At 40.1% G+C, this 22409-nt stretch overlaps 1 protein-coding gene across 15 annotated transcripts in view; it reads right to left on the bottom strand.

The window, feature by feature from the left end:
- LOC127423641 (transcription factor COE3) overlaps positions 1–22409 on the bottom strand; it is a 114934-nt gene that overhangs the window by 89114 nt on the left and 3411 nt on the right. For all 15 annotated transcript variants that reach the window (XM_051668136.1, XM_051668128.1, XM_051668140.1 and 12 more), the window contains exons 5-6: positions 21343–21416; positions 19755–19823 (exon numbers count right to left, since the gene is read on the bottom strand). In XM_051668136.1, coding sequence (XP_051524096.1) covers positions 19755–19823; positions 21343–21416 — 143 coding nt within the window. The remainder of the gene's footprint in view (positions 1–19754; positions 19824–21342; positions 21417–22409) is intronic.

Genomic DNA, 22409 nt, shown 5'->3' with positions numbered 1-22409 from the left:
AATAAAAAAATGTTTGACTTACTCCTCTTTTCCTTTAATAAAAGCACAAATCTGGATTCCAGTGAGGCACTTACAGTGGAAGTGAATGGAGCCAGTCTGTAAAAGTTAAAATACTCACTGTTTCAAAAGTATAGCCACAAGACATAAACAATATGAGTGTTAACATGATTTTAGTGTGATAAAATCACTTGATTACCAATTGTATGATGTTATGTCAACAAACCCTTAACCCTAAAATGACTGTAAAAGTGACAATTTAAGCAAATTTACAGCTAAAACAATACACAAGTTTTAACAAAACAATTAATGTAAGTGCTTTTATAAAATTAGAAGCTTCACATTTCTGCCTTTAAACCCTCCAAAAATTGGCCCCATTGATTTCCGTCGTAAGTGACTCATTGTAACCTTGATTTTTGCTTTTTTGTTTTCAAGAAAAGGAGGGACGAGTTGAAGTTATTTTTTGTGGTAATTAACATTATGCCACACATGCTGTCAATTGAGCTTAACTTGTATTGAACCCAGAATATTCCTTTAATGAGATCTTATTTGCTATTGTTCTTTTTTATGGGTTGAAATTGACACTTTTGTGGTGGAAAACAGCAACGTTTTGGATTCTAATTGCAGGAGAAGAAATGAAAGCAACGAAAAAGAGATAAATCAAGATTTCTCAATATTTGAACACACATTTACCCACATAAAAATATGTGTGATGGTGCCAAGTGTGAGGTGGGATTCAGTGGAAATGTGTTGATTTATTTTGATGGCATTTCCTCTGGCTGGCATACAGGACTAAAGTCAAGTTTGATGAGGCACTAAGCATATTTAAATACCTCTTATGAGTGCCACTACAAGATAGACAGTCCGTCATTAGAACTGTCACTCAGATTTTAGTGTGTGTGTGTGTGTGTGTGTGTGTGTGTGAGTGTGTGTGTGGGTGGGTGTGTGTGTGTGTGGTGTGTGTGTGTGTGTGTGTGTGTGTGTGTGTGTGTGTGTGTGTGTGTGTGTGTGTGTGTGTGTGTGTGTGTGTGTGTGTGTGAGTGTGTGTGTGTGTGTGAGTGTGTGTGTGTTTGTAACTCAGGGTTACTAATGCAGGCCACATGTATAAGTGCCTCTGATGTCTCTCGGTAATCAAACAGCTGCGCTCTCATTGGCCCCTGAAATGAAAGTCTCCAAGGGAGAAACTGAAAATCAAGAACAACAAACACTGCAAAAATCATATTATTATTATTCAGTATTTTGGTCTTGTTTTTTGGTAAAAGTATCTTAAAACGAGACGAATGAATGTACTTGAGAAGCAAAATAGCATGAGATATTATGTCTTGTTGTCAGAGAAACCGAAAAGATTTTGCAGAGTGGTAACACTTTACAATAAGGTTCCATTTGTTAACATTAGTTAACAACATTAGTTATCATGAACTAACAATGACCAGTCGCGGTATTTTTCCATCGACGTTCTCGGGAGGGCGAATGTAAACACGTTCTGCGGGAGATGCTGATATAAACTTAGAGAAGGTGCGCAACGGCTAAACCCGTCCGTGTAGCGCATGATCATCGAGTGAGAACGTTCCGCTCTTATGAATTACCTGACACTTTTCTTTGACAACAGAGCTCTGTGAAAATTTCAAGGCCCCTTTTCCGACAAGAAAAAATATCAATATTTGAATAAATTGACTTTTCTCTTTCTCTTCCTCGTTCGCTTGCGGATGCACTGTAGCAGGGTTGAGTTGTTGTGCTTTCTTTTCAAATTCCCCAGAGCTCAAAAGGAAAGAATTCAATGTGTTGCATTTTATTCTGCGAGAGCTTCTCGGTGTTACATCTCAACATACTTTTGATGAAGTTTACTTCTTCTGACTACAAATACAGACTTGCCCCCTTCTTCACTGGTAAATTATGATAAAAAAGTGCAAGCACTGATTCATAAATTGATACAGGGAAATAATGTCTTGCGACTGTTGAACGTCGTGTGTGTGTGTGTGTGTGTGTGTGTGTGTTTAGAGGCAGAACAGTTGACTTAAGGTTTATTTGTGTGTACAATCTTTCATATCTCTGATGGCGTGAGATTCTTGGCCTAATTAGGAAGAACCTGTTAGGATTGGATCTAAAAAGCATTGACTACTCCTGCTAACAAGCAGGTGAAAAAAAGCAATATAAAGACAACAAAACAGTCATTAACATTTATGAGTGTTGCAGGTGTCAGTCAAGACATGATATTAGAATAAAGTAATTTAATTTGAATGCAGAAGGTGCACGTGTGTGTGTGTGCGCGTACTGAAAGATGGGAGAGTGTTGCGTGTAAGCCGTTGGTTTTTAATTTGCATGCCGGAGATTGTTTATACGGCTCTTTAATGGGGATGTCAGCTCTCTGGCAAACGTTCTTGAGCGCAACAAAGACAAATGTCACCGTATTTTCTATGAGCGATCATGTTTAATAACATGCATCATTAGCGATGGGATCAATACGGATGTAGCGGGCCTGTTGAAGCAAAACAAATATGATGAGCTGTAACTCCACCTTCCTGTCTCAATTTATATGACGAGAAATATGGGATACATGCAGCCTTTGATTTATGTCTAAACGAACGTTTGTTATAAGGAATGAAACCTTGATTATAGAGAGGTTATGGAATCCTCTTACCTAATTTATTTGAGAGTCTGTAGAAGGTTTGAATAAGCAGATTAATTATCTCTTACACTTTTGTAGTTTAATCAGCAACAAAATATATGCGGACAGCAAGTATTGTTAGTCCATTTGTTTGCGTTGTAAGGTCTGGGTTCCTCAAACTGTTTCCCTCCTCCTTCTCGCCCCCAACTAGTATGTATGTGTGCGTGTGTGTGTGTGTGTCAGGGAAGGAGAATCTCCTAAGCTTCTCACAGGCCGCTACCCTGTCTGATTCGGTCACTAATGATAGATTGCCCTGCCCTACCCCTCCCTTCCCCTTTCACTTTCTCTCAGCACTCGTGGAGGGCTAAACCACGACCCCTCTCTCCCGCCCCGTCACCCCCGCGAGCTGCCTGTCTGGTCTCTGCTTAGACATCAGCCCTCCGTCAGCCTGTGGCCATCTCGTTTTTTTTCAGTCTTCAACATCAGCACCACTGCAGGGTGGACACGCACATCCAGAGATAACAGAATTTTTTTTTTCTGCTTTTCTTTCGTTTTTATCAGTTTCCAAACTTGTAGTCGACCAATATAGTTTAACAGCCGATGCTAATATCAAAAGAGCAGGGTAGCTGATATAATGCGTATAGTTGTACAATATATTTTATAGGCCGCAAATGTGACGTATGTACTATTGTGAAAATAAACAAACTCTTTACTCTTTCTCAGAATTAATACAATAAAAATTAAAAGGATTCATTCTGATTGTTATTTATGAAAACACCAGTGCATTAAGAATGTTTGCTAAATTAAATTCAACATCAATATTTACCAGTTTATTTAAAAACTAAAAATGTTTGTTGTCAATAGTTGAAATGACTGAAAATTCATCATAAATTTTGGAACTATCACAAACAGGAACTACCACTTCAGTTAATCAGCCAAGCGAGCAAGGTTATCTGATGTTATTGGTGGAAAATCCCAAAATGGCCAAATGTCAGCCAATTACCATTGTTTTCCCATTGCCTACATGCTAAAACTGTTTTTTGTTTAAAATACATTTTTAGAATTTTTGAAAACAGAGAATGTTTCTTATGCATTGCAATAATTGAAAATTCAGTGTCGATTTTAGAACTGACTCAAGCAGGAACTAGCACTTCAGTTAATTTGTCGATCGAGGATGAACAATATCGGCTGATGAATCGGCCTGGACGATATATTGCTATATTCCTAGCCCAAACGAAAAAAACAGTCTGATTAATTCAATATGCTGTCTTCAAATCTATGTATATTATTGTGTTTGCTACCTAGGCACACACCCTAGCACTCTGTTTGTGTAAACTGCTTAATTCAAGCTAGTTCATGTGTCCTCTAATAGCGGTGCAGGAATTGGTTCAGCGGGGTTGATATCCGGGTGTCTATCTGCAGTGGCGAATCCATGAAGCATTTCAGACCATCTCCTCTTTCAATTTCACTCTGTGCCTGTGAACCAACATGGTTCTGATGCCTTTCACCCTCCAGTGGACACAGAGCCACCGCTAATCAGGATTACATCCTTCAGTCAACAATGATTTCAATAAAAGAAAAAAGAGAGAGTGTGTAGGAGAGCAACAGAAGGCAAGAAAAAACAACACATATTATCATAAATATAGGAAGGTTGAGCTGGACTGGTGGCTGGTTGTTGTCGAGATAGCAGAAGGTGATTAAAATCTCATTCGACGGGAATCCGACTGAGGCACGGTGGTCAAATTGTGGTAAAACACACACACGTACGCGCAAACAAATACAGGCAAGCAATGCGATGATGATGGAACTCACCCCTGAGTCGCTTCTGATTGCACATGCACACACAAATTGGCACAAAGTAGATTCATGAACAACAAATCATTGCACATGGAGCCTGACCTCTTCAAAATGAGCCTTTGTTACAATCATTTCAGTTCAGCGAGGCCGCCATGAGGTGCCTCATACTAATTTGCTGTCTAGGTGAGGGAAGATGTGGGAAAAAAATGGCTGTGGGTCTCAACGATGAGGTAGTTAGGTTTGTCCCCAACATGCTAACATGCTAACATGCTTACCTTTAAAGTCAATGTGAAATGCAGTTTGTAACCCATTTTGCTTTCATGTATTTCAAAGTGAGGCAAGATGCAATGAGAAAAAAAATATAGGGCGGGACTTAATTTGATCTATTAGAAATTGATTGGATTGTGAAAAGTGGGAGTTACTGTTTAGTGGATACAAGTAAGATTTGTTTTGGGGGCAGAGCAGATTACAAAGACAGTTTTATTTTATTTTTAGAATACCATGCACAGTTGAATCATGCAGAGGAATATGTCTTAAAAAAGTAAATAGGGTCAATTTTGATTTCATGTTGACTTTAAATGGAAGTGACGCGTGACCTTATGCAGGGTTTGGATGAGGTAATAACTTCCTCAGTGAAACAAATTACCCAGCTTTGGCCAAACATTATTATTTTCTGTATGTTTAAAGAGTGGATATTTGACAACAGCGCTAGCTGTGAGTGCGAAAGTGTGTGCACGCCTGGTGTTGAGTGTGTATGCTTTAATTACCCCTTTGACACATGTGTAACTGATGCAATACTGCTGCTTGCCGGTGAAACCCCTGTACAAACACGCGTCACTTGGAAAACTCTTCCAAGATGTGGGCTCGAAAATCTGAGAATTGCTAACATGCTGAAAAACGAATATTTACAGGCTGGTGTTTCTCAGCGTCTCTACACCAAGTAGCTTATAAACCGTTATTTGCTCAGGTTAATGGCGAGACCACAAAATCTGTGGTGTGGAGTGTGTTGGGGCCACGGTTGTTTTAGCCCACTGTCATTATCAATCCCAGGAGAGATCCTAAGGTGTAAAAGTGCAAGTCAATGTGTTCATTGTCCTTCCCTCAAATGAGGGAGGCCCGACCCGGTGATGGCAGATCGGAAAACCGTGAGAGGCAGACTTGTTTTATGAGCAATTAAAGAGTGCGGCTCAACAGCAGAGAGGGTGAAGTGCTCTGCCATTAAGCCTAGTTAGAAGGGTTGTAAAGCTAACCTGTTGAGGGATGTGTGAGTGTGTGTTTGTGTGTTGGACCGCTGTCTGGATTGTGTCAGGTTGTCTTGGTTGGCCACTTGGAAGGAAGATGGAAGTTTAGGCGATGACCCACGAGGCCAGACACTTTGAGGAGATACTGTCCAACTCTTTCTTGCTCTCTCTGCCTTTCCCTTTCTCTCTCTCTCTCTCTACCTCCAACGGGCCAATTAAAGCTTCTACTCATGGGGAAAGTTAACTGGGGCTTTCTCTCCCTCATTTTCCCCCTGTTTCTGCTTAGCAATGTCTTGTCAACACACAAATCCACTGCATTCTCCTCCAGAGCACTAGCATACCCATTTTTATCACCTTGTACGTCATGGAACAACTTTATGGTTGTAGGTCAGAGATATTAAGTAGGAATATCCTACATCCAACCATAAATGGAATACCCGAATTAAGTTGACGTGGCAACGCATTGGTATACCTGGCAGAATCAGTTTACATTGTTGTTTTTGTTGGCACAAAATGGAAAGAGAGACATCCGACACAGCCAGGGTCTGATTTCCTAGTGTCTTTCAGCATCTTAAGTCGCAGTCCAACCTAGATCCGATGGAGCCCAAACAGAAATACAATTCCAGGCTTACTCAATCAATAGTTGTGATTTTGGCAGCCAAAACTTTTAACGCAACTCTGATTCTTTTCGGTCACGTAAATGATATACAAGGTAACAGATTAACCAGACATGAATGGGCTAATTCTTGTGTCTCCGCACAAGCATCCAGGCCAGTTCTGCCTTGTCTTTACTCAATGATCTCGTTCTAAACCTCTCACAAAAGAGCTAAAGGCTCAGTGACACTCTCAAATTACACACATGCAAATATCTGAAGTGCTTTTGCCACCCACCCTCCCTGAGAACGATTTTCTTTCTCTTTTCCCCCACAGTCTCACTCTTTAGACAAGGAAGTTTATGCCTGGAGGACTCTAACGCAAACCAACTGTCATTTGTCCTTCACTTCTACCCACCCAAGTGGTGATTAGTTTGCTTCTGGCTAAGAAAGCAAACCAATACAGTAGACCAAACAAGAGACCCAACGCTGGAGGCCAGAGAGACGCTCTGATTGGCTGCTCTTCATTATGTCCAGCTGGAAGGTAAATAATCAACGAACACTCAATGAGGGACAGCCTGTTTCAGCCCACCACCTTAATCAACACTTAAGGAATCAAATTGGATATGCCCTATCAGAGACAAATGGACTCCAGTTTGTTTGTGCATGTGTGTGTGTGGCTGTAAAAGTGTTAGTTATTTATCATTACTATCCCTAAACCTAACCCTACATTATTTCAACCCTGTCACTGTAGTTTTGGAATGTATTAACTTAAATTCTAGTGTGAATTGTAATGAATCAAACATTATAATTGAAAAGTCCACCCTGTTACATTCTAAATGCTTCAGAGTTGAATGTCACAGGGTTGAATCAGTTGAAAAATGTCTAATAATAGCTTTGTCTAGAAAACATCATTGGACCACGCCACATAATGTATGTCACTATTCTTGTGTGTTGTGCCAAGAACAATATTTTTCAACCCTGCTACATTCTAAATAAAACATTACATTCTAAATGTTTCAGGCTTGAATGTTACAGGGTTGAATATCAGTTGACAAAAATTATAAAGACGGCTTAAGCTAGCAATTATAATTGTGCCAATTTTGTTTCTGTAAAAACAATTGATCACTATAATTTATTCCCATAACATATTTATTCACATTACTACTGAGTTTGAGGCAAATATAGTGTAAGTGTAAATTAAAATTTATGTATTTAATACATTATGCATGTGTGTGTGTGTGTGTGTGTGTGTGTGTGTGTGTGTGTGTGTGTGTGTGTGTGTGTGTGTGTGTCAGCAGTATTTGACTGCATTCATATGCATGGCCTGTATCAGTTTGCAGAGGTGGACGCTGTGTGTGTGTGTATGTGTGTGTGTGTGTGTGTGTGTGTGTGTGTGTGTGTGTGTGTGTGTGTGTGTGTGTGTTGGGGCTGTTCCACTGAGTAATCCTGTAGGTCTGGCAGAAGAATGCCATTATTAAAGGTATCCCTTAAAATCTGTACCCTACTGAGAGCAGTGGTTTCCACTGTCATTACAGAAGTGTAAACTCCTGGATGTGGGAGATTGAGGGTAATTTCTTACAGATGCAGAGCCTCCTCTGGCTCTCAACATGGAGATTTAGGGGAAGTGGAGATCCAGCCAAGACTTGGATGAGCTGGAAGAGTTGTTCTCCATGCAGGGTGGATGAGCTCTCACGATTGAGTCACTTCATACATGTTTGTGCATATGTGACTGAATGCAGGTGTATATTACTCATCACCGGCTTATCTGGAAATGATATTATTATGCACAAATATCCAAGACATACTGTACCTATGTGGTCATTGGGTTTGGTGCTGAGCTTTGCACACACCCACAAAAGGGGCCCAAAAATGACGCCTTTTCTGACGTCTTTTATTTTGGCTTGCTTTTGGTAGAAGCAGTAGAGAGGGGATGTACTTCAGAAAAAAAAATAATAATAATTAATAACCTATAATAATGACATTACTCTTTCAAAAAGAGAAAAGTTTTGTGCCAACCCTGTTACTTTCATAATGTTTTGGGGTTGAACGTTACGGGGTTGAAGATCCGTTTAAAAATGTCTAATAATGGCTTTTGCAAGCAAATATCATTGCAATGCACAACATTATTTACAATCAATAGTTGTGTGCTTTGTGCCAAGAACAATATTTTTCAGCAAAACAATTAATCATTATGATTTCTACCATAACAGAGTTGAACTGTTTTTTTTTTTTTTTTTTTTTTTTACATATGCAACTGTAACTTTTCTTGTTCGGTGAAGGGCAGAGGCACAATACTTTTTCATTCAGCATATTGAGCAGGTCTCTGGACAAGCCAGCCAGTGGTTTTATAGTTAATCAATACCAATCCATTCCCAGCCTTGATGTTAAATAGGGATCAATACAGGCAAGCTGTGACTGGATCTGATTTCAATTGCTTGGCCAAGCAGTTGGTTTTAATCTCAAGTTAAATCAGACAGGAGAACATAAGTCAGGTGAATTACAATACTCTTTTCCCAGCACCGGGAAACGCCTGTCATATTTTATTATCACAGTCCAGCAGGTTTATTCACCATGTTTATTTTATTTATTCATTTAAACTTCTTTTCATTTGAATGAGAAAAAAGAGATACAAACTGTCACTAAGACTAGGATACAAAAAATACTCTCTTAATGCAGCAGGAACATGTCTTGTGCAAAGACAGTTCAACCCTGTTACATTCAAAATGTTTCTCTGCTGAATGTTACGGGGTTGAAGATCTGTGTAAAAATGTCTAATAAGGGCTTTGGTCAACCAAGTAGAAAGCCTTCTTTTTTGGCTCTTCTTAAATGATTGATTCAGTGAGAACGGATGGATCGATGACGTTCTTAAGTTCAGTACCCTATTTCTTTGCCCAACCAAAAGATCATAAGGATCATATGATTTCTGAATTAGCCCTCCTGATTCTTACAGATCAGACATCTTGTGCTACAGAAAGGGTAGCAGTTATTATAAAGGGAACAAAAAGCTATACCAGCACTTCAGCTTTCCTTTTCTTCCCCTTTGAGGTGTATAACGATATCCATAAAACACGCTTCTTGTCTTAAATGTTCAGTTCAAAAAGCTGCTTTATCTCTCTACGTCTCTCTCTCTTTTCTTGAGGACCAATGAAATCTAGGTTTCTGATAGAAGGGCTGCCAACTCACTGTGTTTTCTTGTAGATAAGTATTGTCAGCGACCACACTTTTGCTAAGCCCCTGAAATCCCACTTTCAGGAGGGAAATCCATAAAACTCATCCGAGTCTAGCGGATCTAATGAAACATGCTAGCCCCTATAGCACTGATTGATCAGCTAGCGGTCAGAGCCCTGGCCCGGCCGCCCCGATGTCCCGCTCCTCTTGTGGTCCATCTATGATGATAAATTAGCATTAGATGGAGCCTAATGAGTTTACTAAACATTTGGGATTTGCACTAATAAACTGGCAAGCTAGCAGGCTAGCAGCACGAATGAGCAATCCCTATGCAGCCCCTTATCTGAGGGACATGACAGTTAAACCACGCTTCCAATCTGCCATCGATTCATCATCCTGGTGCCATTGTGCATTCTTCACCAGAGGATAATTATGCAGCAATGTTCTCGGTGGAAAATACTAGCGTAACCTGATGTTAGCCTCATCTAGTATTTCGGCATAGTTTCGTTGATAAGTTTCTTAATAAAAGTTATTTACTCACCCTGTTTCAAACATGTATGACTTTCTTTCGTACGTGGAACACAAAAGGAAAATGTTAGCGAGAGAATGCTAACCTGTTTATACTTTTTTGTTTGGGACGTAAAATTTGCACCATAAACTTTAGTTTGTTATTGGAAAGATTTTGTTTTGAGTCTTTATAACAATATTCCAGCATGCATACAAATGAAAACTGCTTGTGGCATTTGTCAGCAATAAGACGAGAGCTAGGATTTATCTCACAGTTTGATTTATCTAGCAGTAAAATGTCAGATTGCACAGTTAAGTGGTCTTGTTTTGTGCGTGTAAACATAATTAAAGAGTTTAACAAATATTTAGTATGTCTCATAATATTATATCAACTCTACATGACCCACAGCAACAACAATCAATCAGTATCACACCCCATATTTAAAACAATGTAAATTAGCTGCAGCTTTGAGCCGAATAAATGCCTGATGATGTGTGCTGGATGGCAGGCAGGGTTCTGGACACTTTAATTGCTGGGAATGATTATAATGAGGGTTTGGGTAACTTAAGCAGAGACTCACTTATAATGATAAATAGCCTTGAGCCAGTGCGTGAAACATGCAGTCTAACCTCTAAACTACAACTCCCGCTGTTGGTGGTGAATGTTTCTTGTTGTCTTTTCTTGCAGTGCGATTGAGCGTAATCTAAACTCAAATGTTCTTTTCATGTGCAAGATTTGAAAAACACTCTTGCGTTATCAGCAGAATGGGCCGGTGGCCTATAATCTTTTGACAGAGGGACATATATTTAAAGATATAACTTGTCAGCTTCAATAAATTATAGTTATTTGCTGACATTTTTTTTTTTTTTTTTTTTTGATGGTTTCAGAGCCAGTGGCCCCTCCCGAGGGCCCTTGGGACAGGAGACAGCCAAGGCCCAGTGCCTCTCACTGAGAGATTCTGATGGCGTGTGCCCAATGTCCAGATCGCTGTCCTGCGACCTCAAATTGGCGTGACCAGAACCATGTCCAATACAATCCGCACACAGTTTCCTAACCTAATCTCAGTGGTGTCACACGACAGATTGCCACATTCAGAAAAATGGGAATGGAGGCTGTGAGGGGGTGGTTTTTAAAAGAAAGAAAAGACATGGGAGCTCTAGTTTGAGAATAAAAATATGAATATTTCTTCCAGTAAGACAGCACACACTCAACACACTGGTCTGATTTACAAACTGCTCCTAATGGCAAACAAATGCTGTGGGTGTGTAATCGTAAAAAAAAAAAAAAAAAAAAAAAAAAAGCACAGATCTAGCCAACATCGCAATACCACAAACCAAAAGCAAGTTATTATGCTTTTACAGCCTGAAACGTATACACACATGCTTTTCTAAACACACTGACATGGTGTTGACAGAATCAAACAGGACACTCTATAAACACACGCATGTAAAACAGACAATGCGGGCAAAAGAAAACCAAACACGTCAATTTAATTTAGCATGATAACATTGTGCGTTACCGCAGCTGTAAGAGAAGTCAAAATAAAAACAAACTTTCAATTTAAAGCATTGTTTGGTTTTGCTATTGTTTCTTTTACCATTAGATTGTTCTTGATCTGTTGTGAACCATTTCTTGGTGAAAAGTTACACCAAAACAGGTTTTGCTGTGAAAATGGGACACGTTGGCCGCATTCACGGAGGGAAGCGTCATGAAATTCGGACATGCATTCCAGTCGTTCCTTCCTAAACCACAACTGATTCAATTTTCCCGGTTGTTATTCAAAAGGAAAGTGCATGGGCTATTGTATGACAGCGCACCCTCTCCAACTGCCCGGGGTGTTTTTTTTTTCATGTGTGTGAATCACATTTTTACGTGTCTGACGATAATTGTGTTTTATACATGTGAATATTTGTTGCATGTGAATTCATGCGTGCATATGCATGTGTGTCTGTGTGTGCGTGCTGACAAGCTCAGCGGGGGTTTTCGTAAAGCCCAACAAAAGGGGAGTGTCACTGCTTTGTGTGCTCAATCAAATAAAAGGGGCTTTTTGGAGCACATATGTCCCCTCCATAGAGCTCTGATTAGACTCTCAATATCTCCACCAGACACACACACGCACGCACACACACACACACAATGACACTGGTTGTTTTAGTAAAACTATCATCTTCCCATTTCTCTCAATGATGACAGAATTTTCATTTTAGGGTGAACTATCACTTTAATGCAACATTCAACACTCTCACTTCTAAGAGTATGTGTGTGTGGATTTCATCTGTCAGAACAGACTCTTTGTAGCTGACCTCTTCCGGTTGCAGGGCCCATGCAACATGTCTTACAACAATACAGCTCAGGGTTCCCTCTTGTCAACACATGCCATAGACACCCCCCTCTCCTCTTTAGTCCTTACACACAGGCCCATACGGCACAACAGAGGAAAAACACACCACGTAGACTGCCATTTCCAAGGATAACTAGCAAGTAGCCATTAAATATGCTGATGTCCCTACACTAGTCTACTCCAGCTATTTTGCTCTAAAGGCACTTAATTAGACTAAAATACACATGTCAGCAAACAACTCAGATATTAAAAAAATAAAATAAAATGGATTTGGATTATTTTGGAGACCAGAGCTGGGTGTTAAAACTACAAAACTGTACAGGATATAATCTCAAAGCTTCTGTTTATCAATTTTAGCTGTTTGCTAAGCTAGGCACTGAATTAGACTGCCACCTCTATTCAAAAGCCTGCCCTCCAAAGTTTAGGGCTGTCCCTGAGGCAGGTTTGAGGAGTCTTCTGTCTCTGCAGAACAAAAATGAGTGTTTCCCAATCAGTGGGCATTTTCATACTGAGATGGGCTTTACACGATTTGCCTACTACACTGAGATTCCCTACTTTCATTGGATAGTTGAAAAACGCCCGTCCCGGTTTGAAAATGCCCACAGATTGGAAAATGCCCATTATTGTTCTGCGGAGACCTATACTTTGGTGTGAGATACAGGACAGGTAATAGGGACATTTTATGCATCATTTTCCAAATATTCCGAAAATTCAGAAATAACTTACAGCAGTTTTAAAAATAAAGGTTCTTCAACAGTTTTTTGCAGCACAATTTTTCTTAAATTGGCTATTTGGTTCCTTTAAAAAGTTATTGATGTTTTATTGTGGGTTATTTAAAGCATGAGCGCATAGATGGTTTTCTAAATAACCAAACAACATGAAATAAGATTCCAAAAGGGTTATTATATGAGTTAATAAGAAGCTATGCCACCATAACATCAGTTCTGACTTCAAAGGTGTTTATTTTTGCAGATAACTAGAACTTTGTGTTCACCATTGTCGGAAAAGGATATTGTTGAGAGAACTTTACTTTCTGAGTTGTATGGTGTTGGACATCTGCTAGGCCTTGACCCAGTTCTAGATGTGAGCAATGTGTGGCAGCGGTAAGGTTTGGCTTTTTGACCGCAGAGGCTGTTACTCATTTTCTGTGTGAGTTGCGAGTTGAGCACTAGCTGCCAAGGGCAGGTTAAGCTCTCTGCCTCTCCCCTCCTGTAGATCTGGCATCCCTTCAGTTCCCTGCATAAAAGGTGGCAATCTTCATTAAAACCTCTTACAGACAAATGTCAGTTATCCACAGATAGAAAGAGCCAGCTGTTCTCGCTCTCTCTGTCTCTCTCTTGATCCCTCTAGTGAGACGAAAGTCACCAGTTCATAACGGTGGAGTTTAGAAGCGTTGTCTGTTCTGAGGAGTTTCAAGGTGACGGTGTCATCTAAGTTGCACGCAAAGTCATTTTTGTATATCATTATGTCGAGGACACAAAAGAGCAATTAACAAATAATAACAAAAGATTTTTGGTCTCGATTTCAAACAAGCCGGAGTACCTTAAGTATGCTAATGATAAATCATTTGCATACTACAAAACACTCGCTTTTTTTCTTCTTCTTTTTTTTTTTTTTTAAATTTTTTACAAAACCCTCTGCTTCTTTATTCATGAATTTATTAATGCAATCTGGATTAAGCATGGAATACTCAAATTGTTCATCTACAAAAATAAAAATAAAAATACACATTATGAATAAAAGCAGAAGTATGTAATTTATGTGCCACTAGAATTGCAAAACAATACTGACTCAACCAATGCCATGAGTTTGAGGGGGCTAACTGTTAGCCAGACCAGCCAATAGAAGACCAGCAAAAACCCAATTCACACACCCCTACACAATCACTACACCAAATCAGTACACTTGCGAACATTCCCAACCTCTCAGTATAACATAATAGTGTCTGCATGAACACTATTTTTGTCAATTTTACTCTAGTAGTCGAGTTTTACTCTGTGTTTACGTCATGGTCACTACTGAACGTACTGGCTTGCTCGATGAATGGAAAATAACTGTTCATTTCTTTATCTTCTGTGTCTTTCTCTCTCACATACTAACAGAGGGTTTGCTGACTGTCTCATAAATAAAAAGCATTGCTGCACACCTGTGTACCTGCAGTGGCATGGCTGTTACCTGCCCAGAGATATATCTGTTGTCTGCAACCTCATTAATCAGGTCTAATGGAGCTCTGCTCTCTCTCAAGTGTGTGTGTACACAGATATACATACAGTACATACACATCTTCAATTGCACCTCCAAGTGCTTCTACTGTAGATACAAGGACATTTCCAATAAAACTTTCATGTACACACACAGTCCACTGAATGTCACCTGGACAAGGTAAGATATAAATAAATAAATGTATTACTCTGGTGACTGGAGGTAAAAGCAGCAGTTCAACCATCCTTTTCTATACCGCTGTCTTAGGGCTGTTTCACACATCCAGCATCTGCAGCGCACAAGCAAAACAGCAACATAGCTGAAACTAACGAAGCTATGGCTGTATACAGAAAGTAAAAGTGATTTCTGGGTTACCACATATAGTATTTCCTTTATGACCATAAGTTATAAAATGGTAATTGGAACTATTTGAGAACTGTTGAGAACTATTGCAAAACTTGAAAGCATAAGCTATGCTACAGTGTGAACGCTGTAACCGCTTAATATCACCACCGAAAATCATGCCAAAGATGCAATATGTATGAAACAGGCCTTACTGCTAGGAAAAAGACAGGCTGAGAAATTAACACTGAACTTGGGCTTAATTACTCCGTGCACATGGCAGTGAAAACCTGCCATTCAAGTGCATTGGTAACTAAACCTCTCTTTACAGGTGATCCAAATGTGACTCGCTCCAGACAGCCCTCTCTGTTCCAGTGCTGATATGTAATTAAAATCATCTCCAAAATTCTCCTCGACAGGACGGTACAGAGCCAAATATGTAAATGACATTAAGGGAGACAATGAATTGAATTTTGTTTAATGTCCCTTTTGCTGCTGCTAATTTACATAGCGCTTTTCCAACAAAAGCTCTGACCTTCTAAATGCTGGCATTTGCTCAGCTCAGAAAGAGAGGGCCTGTGTGTGTACGAGGGAGGAGGTCTTTTTAAGTAGCCTGGTCGGAGAAGATACAAACAAAAAGCCAAAAAAAAAAAAAAAACGGCAAAACGATCAGTGTTTGTTTTGAGAGATTAAAAACGTGCAACAGGCGGTGTCCAGATACGAATTTTAACCAGCATATGGCTCCAGGAAGGCCGAGCTAATAATCAAGCATAATCCCTTTTGGAAAGGTCCTTTCGTACGCAAAAATGTATGAATGTTAGGCTAAATCAGCACACGAGAACAGGTGCAGAAGCCTTGGCAAAATGAGCTACATAAACCTCAATGCCTCACAACTGAGTATAGTGACATAAAAGTCAATCTCATGAATTATTCAGTGTGGGGGGTTGTCTGTCAGAGGTCAACCCGCCTTGACCTTTGTGACAGGAAGTGAAAAGGAGATCGGTTGAAAAAGAAAACCCTGAGTCAGAGAGGTATTATTAGTTCTCTGCCTGAACTGGGGTGCGGTAAATGATCCAACGGCCCACTCTTGGCATGAGCATTCAAGACATCATCTATGAGGGTTTGGGTTATAGACGCAGAACTCCTCAGGTCTAAGACTCAGTCTATCTTTCAAAATACCAATTAATAATCTATGGCGAAGTGGGGGTTTGGGTTGTGAAATATTAAAAGATCCACCGAGGTTGAAATTTTGTAACAGCTGTGAAATACAACCAACTTTTTCTCATTTTCCTGTCTCACTTGCGAAGAACCTAAAGCTGCACCAAAGTCCAAGAGAAATAGTATAAGCAGATGTCTGGCTTGACTACAGGAAAATAGGACACATTTGGAATGATAAGTCTCCTAAACTCCATTGAAAATGCCAAAAGTGAGCGGGTGCCAGTTATTGTCCAAGTCCGTGCCAATGAGCAGTATGCCTGCCCCATGTGCCATCTGGGAAAATGTGGCTGAAAACGTTATTGATAATGGATCAGCAGATCTTCTGGTCACCATAGTCCCCTCTAGCAGAACAGTCTCTCTCTCTCTCTCTCTCTCTCTGCACCAACATACCCCCTACACCAACATACCCCCACTCCAACCCAGTTAAATGTTTTATTGAAATCCCTCTATTCAATTTGTATCTACTTCCTGTGCACACAAACCCATGTTTTCAGATGGTAACTTAAAGGGTTCACCCCAAAATAAGAATTATGTCGTCATTTAATCACCCTCATGTTCACAAGATGAGAAGTTCTGAAGAATGTTTATGCTGCTCTTTTTTACATACAATGAAAGTGAATGGGGATTTAATTCCTTACTTTCTGCCTGCATCTCCAGATAGTATTACAAGTTTTTAACAACATTATGAATGAGTAAATAACTATATAATTTTAACTTTTTTGGACGAACTGTCCCGTTAAAATGGATACCAGTTTCTAACGTCATCTTTGCAGTCCATTAAACTCCCTTGTGTACTGTAATGTTCCACTGCTTTTTTCCTCAGAGAATGGGGGAAAAAAATGATGTCTTGTGGACCTAACAAGATATTACCCCACAGGATTGGATTTTTGATTACAAATTAGCTTCATACCATATGCCCCACCTGCACGAACACTCCAGTCATTTGAGGTTCATGTTTCAGTGCGTTCCGAGCTCTCTCGACCGCCTTGTTCTCAGAGCAGCAGATAAAATCATCTGTTCACAGTTGTGATATGCAAACAATGCAGTTGGCTAATGAAGCACATCTGCTTTTGTGATCCGACAGAACGGATCGCCCCTCTATGAAAACGATCCTCTCAAGTCTTTGAGATGCCTCACAATCAAAATGTGAGCTTTTCTATTTGCTGTTTCAACCCTCCTTTTTGCAGCAACCTTTTTTCCCCGAGTATCAGACTTTTCACTGTTCTCCATTTCCTCTTTTACTAGTGTTACACATATTGTTCACCAGATTGAAGCACAAAGAGCCAAGACATCCGATCCATCCGATCCATCCACCTCAATTTAGCCACGATACAAAGCTGAGCAATTTATGGGAAGAGTCAGTGCGGTAAATATCAGCGGAACCCTGTTGTAAAATGTTTGTGTGGGTTTTTTTTTGTTTTGTTTTTTTAAGGTAAATACATTCTAGAAGCCATGGCAGGGGGAGAGAATTGACTTTGATGGCCTGATACCCTTTTCAGGATCTGCTAAGAGAAAGTGATATGTGTTTTATCTTCTGTTCAGAAAACCAAAACAAATCCTCCTCCTTCTGCTCCACGCCGGGACTCCACTTTTCTTTTTTTCTCCAAACTCGCTTTTCTTTCTAGCGGTTGAGTTACAGTGAGTGCGTGAATGTCGGTTCTGTAACTAATTACTGTTCGCACGGTGTCAGAGCTCTTCAGCATGTCTGTTTAAACAAGCTAATCATTTAATGCAAAGATAACCAAGGTTACCGGGATTGATTCACACTTTCAGAGAGTGTGTTTACAAAAAAAAAAAAAAGATGTAAGGAATTCATTCATTTGCCCCCCAAAAAAGGTTAAACATAGGCTTCCAAAACCAAATGTAGGCAGCATTTAAAGGCATCGTAAGTGCGCTCCCAATGCTAAGATACCTTGTTTTGACCAAATTCAAAGGCAGTATCACATGTACAAATGCAAACAGAAATGGACGAAGCAAGAGAACTGCTGATTGTGATAATTATAATTAATTCAATTAAAAATATTAATTAAAAAGTTAGAAAAAAATTTTAAAATTGTCTGTTTTACCCAATATTTAATTATCACATCATTAGCTTAGCAACATGCTAACTCCAACTTCTACTGCAGTCGATTTTGAGAAGAGACTCCTGTGTGTTTTGCATGTTGTGCACTATTTGTATGACACACAGAGTTGCTACCTAAGTAGAGTGTTAGAAATCAGTCACTTAAATGGTTCCATTTCAGTTAGGATGCTGCCTATGTAGGCAGTAAACAGCCAGACAGTTCACTAGGTTGTGGAACAGAGCCATATATTATGAAATGAGTTATAGATTATGAATAAGCCACCTGAAAAATAAATAAATAAATAAACAAATATTTGCTCCAATACAGAATCAAAATCAAAATGAATCAAAAGTGCTCTTCTCACATAAACTGATTCACTCACATTAGCATGTAATATGACAGGGTTTCCATATTACAACCACATGATGTGACCATTGGAAATGCACAGACCTAAAAAAAACTCAAGCACTGCCATAATTTTAACACTGAGGTTATGAGTCCTTTTTTCCAACACTTCACAGACATGCACTGTGAGTGACAGCAGCAACTGGTCACTGCTATTTGATTACTAATAAGAGAGATGTTCCCACTGTCAGATACCAAACACTCTCCACTAAGCAAACAGCTATTTCAGCAAGTCAAACATTAGCATTGCTATCCATCGGTGGCACATATTTCGTTCCCGGCTTTACCCATCATCTCACCCTGCAATCTAATTTCCCACTCAGTGGACACGCAAGTTCACGATCGCGAGATAACTTTGCAACAGCTACGGTGAGAAAACAAGGGGGGTAGAGCGATAGAGTGAGCGTGATAGACTCAACTCGCTCTTGGCACTGCTTGCTGGTTACTCACGGTTCTTTATAGCAGATGGAAACAAGGAGACTCCTGGCTTTATGAAGCAGGGTAGGCTTGTTCTAGCTCACTAATCTCAAAGAGGCCTGGACTCAAGCAGCTAGCGTTCCCTGTCACATTAACCGTTTCAGCCGCGAGCCTGAGACCTGCCCTTGCATAATCCACATACGTGCTGCCACCACAGGGATAATTGGACATAAAGGAAAAAGTGTAAGTCTTGCAAAGTAAGTCTAACCTTGAGCCAGATTCACAAAGAGAAACATAAGCAGAAGAGAAGAGAAGGGAAAAAAAAAGAACGTCAATTACCCACTCCACGGGAGCTGGTGTGTTTGAACATGCTTTCCCTAATGTGATCAACATGGAACCGCCAACAGCCAGCCCAGAAACATTACTCATTTCCCACCAGCAGCACTGTAGAACAGAATGTGAAGATGTCTTTTTGCCTCTAAAATTCATGCTTGCAAAGAGAACATTGCAACACGCAACCATGCCACAAAGCCAATGAGAGGTAATGCAATGTTTACCGAGAAGATAACAGGGAGACGGCAGTGAGCAGAGCTCTTGCTAACAAATTAGGATGAAAGAGTTGTGTATTTAAAGCCAAATGCTCTCTAGATGTGGGAACTCGTCTCTAAGAGGGGAAGTCTCGAGGAAAGCGCTTCCCTGACAACTCACCGGCAATTACAAAGTCCCTAAAGACACTCCCGGGTTTCCATGTCAACCCACCTGTGCGGCACAACAACACAGCAAACGGGGTAAACGCTGGGCCGTTGCGCCCTACACATACACACACCAGAGGCAGGAAGTAAATAGATCCTTACCTGTCAATGATCACGGGGTCTGAGGGTGTTTCGTTTCTGTTGCCACAGCTTTTTTTGTCACAACACCGACTGTGAAGTTTGGGAGAGGAAAAAAGAAGGGAAGAAAAAGATATGAGAGAATCAACAAGCAGCTTGCAAGTGTCTTTCGTCTTACTAGCACCGTGTGTTCAGATTTATTCATCTGACACGCTCTCGTCTTCTTTTCTAGTTAAACACTGAGGTGTTTGGTGCAGTTTCTGGCTAAGCCTGACGGTGTTGGTGGCTGCGGTTCTAGCAGATGTGGGTGGCGGGTAAACACGGAGTCTGGCGCAATGGCTGAAAGAGGGAAAACAGCATGTTTTTGGTGTTTGTCTTAGTGCTGAGAGGAGAAGAGGGGGTGCCAGGAGGCTGGGAGGGGGGGAAGCTCTCTCTCAGCCACAGCTTTTGTTTACCTCTAATTGTCAAGCTGTTGTGTCTGGAGAGGATGCAAGATGCCACCTTCAACCAGGATTTCTGTGGGGCACTTATTAATTACCCCTCAAAAAGCCTCCATCAGTCTCCTGCAATGTGCCAATGCCTCCATTTTGAGGCCCTGAAGATGCTTCTATTAAGGCTTGTTTAATTAGAGTTGAAATTATAGAGCTAAAAAAAATGTAATGCCTTTTGAATTTAAAGAAGCCCACTTGTATAATGGTTACATGTTTAAGTGAGCTAAATTAACACCGTATGGTATGAAAAACACGTAAAGCTCCTTAGAGCTAACAGCTCAAATGTTTAAGGTATGTCTATGGACCTCTATACTTGGGACTCAGAAAGGCATCTGTGCGAATGTTAAGCAAGCAACAGAGTGCGATGTGAATAACTTGCTTTATCGTTAAATGACGCTCCATAAACTAAAGTTTGAAGCGTTATTGCCTTGAGCTCAGAGCTCTGTTATTATTAATGGTAAATGATGTGGTGAGAGTGGCGTGACCTTTGCGCATGTTACTGATACTTTTCCCATTTGGTGGAAAATGGATTGCTCGCTTCCTCGCGCGTCGGATTCTTTCTAGTGTAGTTATTTAATTCATTGCACATTTTAACTTCTGAATATCCTCAGCAAAACCATTTGAAAGCAAAAGCATTCTCTGTGGCGTGTGCGTAAAATCAGAACAGAATAGGTGGCGCACGGTTAAATTGCTGAGGATGAAAATCCACTTTCCAAAAGGCTTGAGTGCGCACACATGCGTCTCCGTTTGCGCCGAGCGCTGTGCTCTGAAAGCTCTGTGTGTGAATTTTCAAATAGTGTTAAAAGTCCAGTCATATCATTCAGAAGTCCGATTTCAAATTTGCGCATTTGAATTAGAACTTCTTCTGCTCGCAGGACGGTGCGCAAAGCACGCCATAAATCATTACACACAAACCGTCTGACAATTCCGATCATTTGGATTCTTTTCAGGCAGATCTATTCAGGGCAGCATTGATTTTCTGTAAGGCTACTGCTCTGAGGACCTGGTTAGGCCTACATCAACATGACGAGACACTCTGGATCATAAAACCAAATTGCATACAAATATAATAACTGATAATTATCTGTAAACATTAGATGTCATAATTTTTTTTTTCTTACCTGCACATGATTTCGTGTGTGAGGAGAACTCGGCACATTTCTGGGTTTTTGTCCTGTCCTTCATAAATAATAGCCTTGAAATTAAAGTAAAAGTAAAGATTTTTTTTTAACCAATGTATTATATGTAAATGATAGCATTTTATGATCAAATATGAAATATCAAACTAGCAAACAAGAGCACTAAAATTAAACCTACATTAAAAGGAAATATAATATCATGGTATACTGAGTTCAGATTGATCAATACAGTTGTTAATGCAATACATTGATTTAACTCACACAAATTGTCAAATGCAATGTTTTTATCAGTAAACCAACACACATGCCCACATTCTACATAGAGATAACCTTTCTGTTATTAATTTGCATAAATAAATATGAGGTTTGAAAAAAATATCAACAATTGGCTGGTCATTGAGATGACAAATTATACCACATGCATATCACTTTAGAAATGAAGAGTCGCATATGCTTCTGTTTAGATCTTTACGCTATTTATTTGGGGGAATGATAATAGAAATCACATAGATCTCGCTTCTCAGACGCAGATGGCCGCGATAAATAATACCCATAACCGTACACATCAACGCCGTTATAATCTGCAGATATTTAGGGGTAAAGTGCTAATGGGCAATCTGTTGTTTATTTTGAGCCGCTAACAATGATTTTTCTTTAGATAAAAAGCGGTGTCGGGGGGTACGCTTGAGTAATTTTTGAGCATTGGCTTTAACAGATGGCGTTTGGAGCTGTAGGTGCACACGGGCCTTAGTGCTTTTTGCTCTCTCTCTCTCTCTCTCTCTCTCTCTCTGTCTGTCTGTCTCTCTCTCTCTCTCTCTCTTTACACACGCTCTCTCTCCCCTCCTCCATGTTTCCCCTTCTCCCGTTATGATGTACTGCGTAAGAGCGCACTCCAACGCACCATACAGAAAGACACGTTGGAGTGAGCACAGTACATCATGACAAAAGTAAACCTTTTTATTATATATGATATTATTGTTTATATGTGTGTGTGTGTGTGTGCGCGCGCGTGCGTGCGTGTGTGCGACTTTACAAGCACCACAGAGAAA

Source organism: Myxocyprinus asiaticus, chromosome 32, assembly GCF_019703515.2.
Source record: "Myxocyprinus asiaticus isolate MX2 ecotype Aquarium Trade chromosome 32, UBuf_Myxa_2, whole genome shotgun sequence".
Taxonomy (NCBI): Eukaryota; Metazoa; Chordata; class Actinopteri; order Cypriniformes; family Catostomidae; genus Myxocyprinus; species Myxocyprinus asiaticus.
Note: the sequence above shows the minus strand (reverse complement) of the source record. Positions and strands in the feature narration are given on the sequence as shown.